At 58.4% G+C, this 9,232-nt stretch overlaps 1 protein-coding gene across 1 annotated transcript in view; it reads left to right on the top strand.

The window, feature by feature from the left end:
• Positions 1–2,613: 2,613 nt before the first annotated feature.
• LOC103298492 (regulator of G protein signaling 3) overlaps positions 2,614–9,232 on the top strand; it is a 37,071-nt gene continuing 30,452 nt past the window's right edge. Inside the window, exons 1-4 of the mRNA XM_028130757.2 lie at positions 2,614–2,710; positions 6,493–6,574; positions 7,403–7,508; positions 8,249–8,600. Of these exons, the coding sequence (XP_027986558.2) occupies positions 2,657–2,710; positions 6,493–6,574; positions 7,403–7,508; positions 8,249–8,600 (594 nt within the window). The 5' untranslated portion in view covers positions 2,614–2,656. The remainder of the gene's footprint in view (positions 2,711–6,492; positions 6,575–7,402; positions 7,509–8,248; positions 8,601–9,232) is intronic.

Genomic DNA, 9,232 nt, shown 5'->3' with positions numbered 1-9,232 from the left:
TGTGTGGTTGGACTTGGATAGGGTTATAGGCCTGATCCCACGTGTTCGGTCCCACCCCTAGCTCAGGGAGGGTGGCCTTCAGGAGCTTCCCACATGGCCCCTTCCCAGGGCCAGTCGCCGCAGGATCCTCCCCAGCTGCCTTGCTAACCCACCTCTGTGGACAGGGCCCGCGGGCCTGGCCATGAGAACTGAGGTTCAGGACTTGGATTTTGCATTTCCTCTGTTCTGTCCCTCCCACACATAGTCATGGCTCCTGAGCCCCTGCCTGACCCGAGCTCGGGCATCCCCACATCCTGGAGGCCAGGAGTGACCTGGGCAGCCACATGGGCCTGGCACTCCTGCCTGGTCCTCTGGGTGGTCTGTGGAACGGACCCTTACATGCCAGCAGACACTTTCTGATGCTGCTCTGTTGCCTCCCAGACCCGCTGCTGAGAATGCCAGGAGCTGGGGACACTGAGAACGGGGAAGAACTTAAGGTAGGTGGGGACAAGCCTGGGTTGGACTCATGGGCCTGAGCACTGCTCCGGGTTAGAACCTACTCTTGGTCAGTCCCTTGGCCCAGGAGACCCCTCAACAGGGCAGCACTTGGTGCCCGGAAACTCAGCAAGCGTGCATTTTTGAGGGTTATTTCTGAAGCTCTTCTCTGGTTCCTCAAGCTTGGGGAGAGCCAGGCCCTGGCCCTGGAAATGGAGGAATCCGGATCTTCCTGACTTTCAGCCTCTTGAAGCCGAGTCCTCCCTTCCCCACAGGTCTCCTCACACGCCTTGCTTTCCCTGGAACGGAGGCCGAATTCTCCTCTCAGGTTAGGGCTGCTCCGTGTGAAGGAGCAGCCGAGAGTCTCACCCTGAGACCGATGGTTCTCGCTCCATCAGGGCTTTGAATCCAGGGAGGAGCCTTCACGTAGGGATGGGAGAATGCCCCCAAATTCATTTCGTCTCTTTGCAGAACATGGCAGGTGGTCCATGGGTTTCTTCAGCAACACAGAGAGGGAGAAACAAACTCCCAGAGACTGAGTAGCCCTGCGTGCCAGGTGCTGTTGTTACTGAATTTAATCCCGACTCCCACCTCCGAGGGGGTTGTCACTTCCCCGTCTCACAGATGAGGGGGATGTGCACGGTTCGAGATGTCCCTGCCCTCATGGAGCGTACAGTCCACAGCCATGCTTTCCAATATGGTAGCCTGCCACTGCCTACCTGTAGCTCTGGAGCACCTGAACTGTGGCTAGTCTGACCGAGGTCCTGACGTTTATTGAACTTGAACTTAAATTCACCTTGCACTTGTATCTGATTGCCACTGTGTTGGATAGCGCTGTGTTAGAGGAGCTGGTCAGTTACTGTTTTCTATGTGGCGTTGTTAGTCGTTTAAAGCTGTCTTCTAGCTTCAGTGGGGGGACCTGCAATGACCTCTCTCCCCCTCTCTGTACTTGCTGGTCACAGAGGGCAGTGAGCAGGGAGCCTCGCTGGTGACCTGTGGGGGCCACAGGGACACCAGCACTGCAGGTTTCCAGGTGGCTGGGGACAGTCCTGCCTCTGCACACAGGCCCGAGCCCAGGGCGCATGGTTCTGACGCGCCTTTGATTTTCCGGGGCGTGCACACTCGAAGTTGTCTGTAGGACTCAGCCAAGTGGGCGTGATTGTTGGAGGCTTTGTTGGGGTGGGCGAGAGCCCCCCCCCCCCACTCCAAAGTCATCTGTTTAACTTGTCCATTGTGTGGATGGGGAGATGGAGGCCCAGAAACCTGGGTGACCTGTCCACTGTCATGACAACCAAAGCTGGGCTGGATGAAGGGACCCTCTCTGGCATCCAGGATGTGGGTGGGTGGGTGGTTTCCCCAGGGACCCTGAGGCGGGTGTAGTAGGCTCACCAGGTACTATGCTACAAGACAGGGGACAGGAATGGAGTTTTGGTCCCAGCTCCATCCTACCCAGCTGTGTGACCTTGACTGCTCCAGGCCTCCGCTTCTTCCTGGGTAAAATGAGGAGGCCGGGTCATCTGGTGATTGGAAACCCTTCCCAATTTGCCTTTGTGGGCCCATCAGACCGGAAAGCAGCCCACTTAACAAGGGTGAGGAAACTGGCTTTTAAGTGGCTGCTGAGTGGCAGGCCGGTCCTCAGACTCCAAATGTTTCATGTTCCCTGCTGTGAGCTGGTACGCCTGAGGGTGCAGACCCCCGGAACCGTGCTTCGACTCCGTGGGCTGGGATGGTCCCCTGGCTTTGCGGCGGGGACCCTGGGATTTGCGGGGAGAGGCAGCACTGGTGGCGAGTGGGCCGTGCTCTCTGCCTGGCCTCCCCCGTGGCCGGGGGTGTTTGTGAGAACCCTGGGATCACACCGTGGCCCGTGGCGGAGAATGCAGCCAGAACAAAGGCGCCCTCTCCCCGCCGGGCCCGGGGAATACTAACGAGTTGACAGGAATTTTAATATAAAACTCTCCCTCTTCCTTGTGGTTCTGAGGTTTCAGGAAGCCTTCGGGCTTATCATGCAGAGGCACACAGCACAGACAGGGCTTGGGGAGGTGAGAGGTGATTTCCTGCCATTCTTCTGCGGGGCGGGCTTCCCAGGGCGGTCATGCCAGGCTGACGGGGCGCAGTGCGGGCTCCTGCTGCTGGGGGGAGAGCTGGGTTTTCATGGGGCAGCAGCGGAGCAGGACCTGCAGCCATGAACCGCTTCAACGGGCTCTGCAAGGTGTGCTCGGAGCGCCGCTACCGCCAGGTGGGTGCCCGGCCCTTTGAGGGGCGGCGTGGGGTGTCACTGGGGGGTCAGGATTGGGGGCTTAGCCTAGCAGGACCTCTCTCCCCTCGTGGCCGTCCTTGTCCCCTCCTGCGCCTTGCAGGTTCGTTTTGTTTTACGGGGAGGACCGAGGCAGGAGCTGGACCTGAGACCCGGCCTTTGCCCACGGCCCCTCTCTCTAGGGGCGGGTGGGGTCCAGCTCGGTGCTGTCCTAACCAGTGGCCGGGTGGTGTCCCTCATGAGATTATTGATGGATTTTCTGTGTTTTCTTATTTTGTGGGAGCGTGGTTGTTAGAGAGGCGTCCCAAGCCTGAGAATGGAAGTGGCTAAGTTGCTGAGCAGCTGGGTTTTGTGTGGGTTTTTTTATGCTAACTTTGTATTTTTGCGAACTTTCCCTACTTCCGACGGGACAGCAGTGCCTGTCCTGCATTGTGTGTGCGCGTGTGTGATTGTGTGACTGTTTCTGCCTGTGGCAGTGCGCGCTTGTATGTGAGATAGCATGTTTGTGTTTCTGTACGCACATACGATTTTTCTCGCACATGCTCACCATGGACATGCACACATGATTTTCCTCCCCACGGATTCCTTGAGGCGGATCTGGAGTTCTCTGGCTCCGGAGCCCAAGTTCCCCGAGAGGGTCTGGCCTCTCAGCCTCCAGTCTTAGGATGACCCGTTAGTCTCTGAGCCTCTTCTGGAACTGTGATGGACATTTTTCCTTATATATATATAAAAAAAAAAAGCCATGGGGTCAGTGAGGGTGCAGGCAAGGGATGTCCAGATTTTGGGGATGGGAGCTAAGAAACGGTTCTGATTGTGTACGTAGAGAAAGGTCCCTCTGTGTGTCCTAATGCACAGACTGAAACCTGGGTCTTGACTCCTTAGGGCAGGCGGCCTTCGGTCCAAGGGAGATGCCCAGAGGGGCCTCCTGCACGGCCCCACCCTGCCCTCCTACCCTCCCGGGGCCAGGCGGAGTGGCCCCTGCCACACCGGGGCGGCGGAGCGGTGAGGCTGCGAGGGCACTGGATGGGAGGTCAAGCAGTCCTTGGTCACCTTGGGGCGACAGGCACATTGCAGCCACAATGGGGCCAGGCACGAGTGTGGGCTGGGCCTGGGGCGCTGGGGCTCAAGTTCAAGACAAGCCTGTGTTAGTAACCAGTGCAGCAGTGAGAGCACCAGCTTTTTGTCAGACCTGGGCTCAAATCCAGCTCTGCCTTTCTTCCGCTGTGGCAAGTCCCTCTTCTTCCCTGAGTCTCAGTCTCCCCGTCGGTGGAAAGGGATGATAATGCCCAGGGATGATGCTGGGAGAATAAGTGGAATGTTGTGTGTAGCGCCTGCCACAGCACCGGGTATATTCAATGAGTGGTGGCAGCTGGAGATGAAGTCCAGGCATGCAAGAGGACCAGAAACCAGGCAGGAGGGCAGAGGGAGACGCGGCGATGGGTGAGATCCAGGAGCAGTGGCAGTTCCTGCCCCAGACAGGAAAGAGCAAGGACCACCTCCAGGAAGGACGGCAGAGCCACCGAGGTCCCGGAGTCAGGGCAGGGCTGCTCTCCTCACCTCCTGACCCTGAGGCCTGAGGTCAGAGAGGAGGACCCAGAGCTGGAGGCTTCACTTTCTTTCTCTTTGAAATGGGCGTATTAAACCAGCCCTGCATTCCACTCAGGGCTGCAGTGAGGATCAGGTCCTTTGAGCCCCGTCTTTTCAATGTGGCCAGTGCGCACGGTGGCCAGAGAAGAATTCTGTCTCCTCCACTTGGTCCCACCCTTTGCTTCCTCATACCCTCTCCTCTTCCCAGCCTTCCCCACCCCCAGCTGGTTTGGACCAGGGACCCGGCTGGCTCTACTTAGGCCGGTGCGCAGGAAGGCAGAAGGAGCTCCAGTCCACAGTGCCACCTGGATGAGGAGACCAGGGTGTGGGTGTGGGAGGCTGTTTTGCTGGAGCACATAGTTCAACTCCAGATTCCACTCTGGAGCCAGTCCCTAATTGTCAGCACCATGCCCACGGGGGCTAGGACCTGTGTCCAGAGCCTGCACCGAGGCCAGCGGGGCTGTGGCCCTTGTGGGTAGAACTAGGGAAGTGCTGGCAAGACTTTGGAATCCCCGCTTCTGCTTGGGTTTGGGTTGAGGGAGAGTCGCCAGGCCCCTAAGATCCCTGGTCGTATGGAGTGGACCAGGCTCCTGACAGCGTCCCTCAGCCTCGGCCTGGGCTTTCCGCACTTACTCCAGCGTTTGTTTTTCTTTCTTTCTTTCCATTTTTTTCTCTTCCTGTCTTAGCTGCGTGTTTTCCCAGAATTCTTATGGGAACAGGGTATTTTCCTGCCCCCCTCCCCCATCCCCTTGTCTGTCAGATTTCCTGTTTTAAAAACTCGCTTTGAATCCAGTCCCAGGGCTGGTGGGAAGCAGAGCCTCAGGGGCCTCCTGGCAGCGTCCAAGGGCCTGGGTCACCCTGGGCCCCTGGCCCTCCCCTTCCTCACGCCTGACCTTGGGGACAAGCTGGCAGGTGAATGCCAGGCCCCTAGCCTTGAAGAGACTCTCCTGACCAGCGGGCAGCCCTGGCCTTTCCAGGCTTGCTGAGCTGGCTTCTTCCTGCCTGGGACCCCCTCCCCGTGCCTCGCCAGGGCCCACTCCACGTCCACTTCCAGGGGGTCTCCTGGAGCCCCCTGGATCCTGTTTTCTGTTGCTTTCATGCTCCTGTTCCCAGCAGCTTGGAATCACTTTGGGGTGGGCCAGCCTGGGCCTTCTGCACTCCGCCCAAAGCCTAATTGGGGGAGCACGGAGCGGGGAGCACAGCGAGACTGAACTGAATTGAGTCAGCAGACTGTACTGCACCCCCGCCCCCCAGCGCCCCGCTGCAGGTGGGATGCTGCTGGGCTGTCCTCATTAACTTCGCACTTGCTGCGTTCCTGCGGTGCGCGAAGCCAAGCACAAAGGGCCACTCCCAGCTCGGCCTTCGTGTTTTGCTTCAATGCTTGTCATGTCCTGCTTTGCGTTGGAAAGATTTGTGTGCCCTCGTGTCTCTCTGGGAGCCAGAGACCCGGGCCTCATGCTCCGCGCCTCAGCAGAGCCTGGCAGGCACCAGGAACTGAACAACTGCCTTGTGAAGAGCATCCCGATGGCACAGCCCTCCCAGGGGGCTTCTGACAGGAGGGGTTGTGGAGCTGCCGGGCGCACGGGCACACGGGCCTCAGCAGGCTCAGTGAGGTCGGTGGCCAGTTCAGGCTCAGCGGGGAGGCCTGACTATGTCCTCACCTGCCCCCTCACCTGGGAGCCCTCATTGGATGCCTCGAGTTCTGGCGATGGACTGCCCCGAGACCCCGGCACTTGCCCTGTGACCTTTGACTTGAGGGTGTGAGTGTACGTGTCCCTGTCTTCCGCCTCCTGTTGTCTGGGAAGGCAGCGCCCAGGTGGGCTTTGTTTCTGGAAAGGAGAAAGGGACCGAGCAGGCAGTGGGTCACAGGCCAAGTGCAGACGTGCAGGTCCAGTGGGCCTTTGGGGAAGGGCTGCATGTAGCTGGGCCGAGGAAGGCCAGGCTTGCCCTTCCCAGGCTCTCTCCATCCCCGCCTCCGCATCGGCCTGAGCTCCCCGCTTGCCTGCTTGGCCCACAACCCAGTGGTCAGGATGCCTGGGCCGAGACAGGGACGGTGAGAGGCTGGCCAGCCTCCTTTTTGGCTCCAGTGAGAGAGGAGGGTGGCTCTGGGGTGGGGCCTGTGGGCTTCCTGACCTTGGGTCGGCTCCTGGGAGTAACTGGGCGGGGCTGTGTCCTAGATCACCATCCCGAGGGGGAAGGATGGCTTCGGCTTCACCATCTGCTGTGACTCCCCGGTCCGCGTCCAGGCGGTGGATTCGGGTAAGTGAGTGTCTTGGGTGACGCAGCCCCATTCTCCCGCCAGGCGCGTGGGCTTTGCCAGCGAGACCGCGGAATGTAAGGGGAGCCCCAGAGTGGAGCAACATGTGGCCTCGTTTTTCAAAACGAAAAGAATAATATTTTTAAATGACTGCAGATAAAATGGAGGCTTATGAAAATATACCCACTCTTTTTTTTTTTGTGTGTGTGTGTGTGTGTTTTTATCAAAATGAAAATAGATTTTTACATTTTGGCTTCCCAAGCATTTCAAACAGGAACTAAACCTATATTTTCAATAATGGCTGCATGGGGAACATGAGTCATTGCTGAACTCTGTTTAGGAATTGGTGTTTTATCCTTCTCCAAGCCTGAGTAGCACTGAAACATAGGCATTCCCTTCCTATTTTTCATAAAGACAAGATTTCTCCTAATCACAGAGGGAGCATCTCAGGAAGAGAAGTCAGTGCTCAGGGACCTGGGTGAGCCCCGTGCCTGCATGGGGTCGGGCACGAGGCTGGCACTCGATGCACAGTGCTGAGGGAGTGAAGGAAGTGTGTGAGCTGGTAACGAGGAAGGGTTCTCAGCGGGTGGGAGGCCCTGGGGCGTGGGGTGGGACTGGCTAGAAGGACAGACAGCAGAGAAGTGTGAATAGGCGAGGGTGTGTTCCTCCAAGGTCCCTGGGAGCCACCAAGGTCGGCCCCCCATTTCACAGATGAAGAAACAGAGTGGCAGTCCTTGTCCTAGGTCCCTGGGGAAGCAGAGGACCCCAGGTCCTTCCAGTGGGTTGTGGGCTTGAGGAGCCCTTGAGTGTCCCTTCTTTGTTCCCTGCAGGGGGCCCGGCAGACAGGGCAGGGCTGCAGCAGCTGGACACGGTGCTACAGCTGAACGAGAGGCCCGTGGAGCATTGGAAATGCGTGGAGCTGGCCCACGAGATCCGGTGAGAGGGGCCGGGGGCTGCCTGAGGCCCAGGTGGAGGCAGGCCTCCCCTCCCCAGCCCTGGCACGGGGCCTTACCATTCCCTCCTTTGCCCAGCCGTCAGCAAGTCACTCTGCCCCTCAGGGAATCCGCTTCTCAGCCTGCAGATGGGAGGTTCGGGCTGAGAGCAAACAGCAGGGCAGGAGCTCTCAAACCAGCCCTCTGGTTCCAGGGGGTGGCTTTCTACTTGAGCTCATTATTTCTGCCACCTCACAGCTAAGCCCATTGTTTTTAAAGGGTGTGTAGATGTTGCAAATGTGTCAATTGCCCAATTAAAAAAAAATACTCTTGAAAATGTCTGGGCCCTCTAAATTTTGGCCGGCTCGGGTAGAACCCTCATGGCCCATCGCTGGTCTGCTTCTACAATGCCTGGGTCAATGGACGCACGCAGGTGTTTGCTTGCTCCTCCTGGCTTATGTTTTGCTCACAGACGTCACTAATTGAATTTGGTACTCTTTCTTTTTCAACCTGGCCTTGGCCTCAGCACCCTTCTCAGCCTCTGCCGGTCCCTTAGAGTTGTCCTAGGAGGAACCCTGTGCTATCTCTGTTTTACGTGGTGTCTTATCCCCTTTCCTGCCCTGACGTTAGGGGCTTCTCCCCCTCCCGTGCTCTTCCTCTCTGCCCCTGCAGGCCCTAGCCCCAGCTGACTTTGGTCTCCCCCAGACTCAACCTCTCTCTGTGGATCCCCCCCCCCTTTTCCAGGAGCTGCCCCAGTGAGATCATCCTGCTCGTGTGGCGCCTGGTCCCCCAAGTCAAGCCAGGGCCGGATGGCGGGGTCCTGCGGCGGGCGTCCTGCAAGTCAGCGCATGACCTCCAGTTGCCCCCCAACAAGCGGGAGAAGAACTGCACCCATGGGGCCCAGGCTCGGCCTGAGCAGCGCCACAGCTGCCACCTGGTATGTGACAGCTCAGATGGGCTGCTGCTCGGAGGCTGGGAGCGCTACACCGAGGTGGCCAAGCGCGGGGGCCAGCATACCCTGCCGGCGCTGTCCCGGGCCACTGCCCCCACCGACCCCAACTACATCATCCTGGCCCCGCTGAACCCTGGGAGCCAGGTATGGACAGCTGGTTCGGGGAAGGTGAAGGGCATGGGTCCCTGTGTGAGGCCAGGAAAAGACTCAAAATTATGTGGGGAGGAGCCTGCAAGGGGATGGGAGTGTGTGTTAGTTCCGCTGCTGCAGGGCTGTCCTGGGTGCAGAGAGCAGGTGGGTCTTTGTGGCCTCAGGGCACAGACAACAGAACCAGGGGATGTCACAGGGGAGAAGATTGCTGCTCAGAAGAAGGGAGAGCTTTGTGCCAGCCTGCATGGTTCCACAGTGGGATGGGCTGCTGTGGGTGGTGGGTGGTGAGTTCCCAGTCACAAAAGGTGTGAAAGCAGACAGTACATGACGGCAGGGTGGGATGAGGGAGTGTGCGCCCCAAAACATTGCCCCCATGAGATATTTTTTTTGAGGGGGAAAGAGTTCTGAAGTCACATAAGTTTGAGCAATATCCCCATGCATACTAGCCCATGGGAGCCTGCTCTGGTCACCCTGCACTGGAGACGGGGGTTTAACCTTGTTTCCCAGACTCCCCTGAGGGTACACCCTGTGGCAGGGTTGTTAGCATCGCTCAGTGCCAATGTTCCATGGAACATTTTTTGGAACAAGCTGCCTTCAAGGAAGGTGGGGACTTGGCCAAGGGATTA

Source organism: Eptesicus fuscus, chromosome 15, assembly GCF_027574615.1.
Source record: "Eptesicus fuscus isolate TK198812 chromosome 15, DD_ASM_mEF_20220401, whole genome shotgun sequence".
Lineage (NCBI taxonomy): Eukaryota > Metazoa > Chordata > Mammalia > Chiroptera > Vespertilionidae > Eptesicus > Eptesicus fuscus.
The sequence above is the reverse complement of the archived record's forward strand: the minus strand, read 5'-3'. Positions and strand labels throughout refer to the sequence as shown.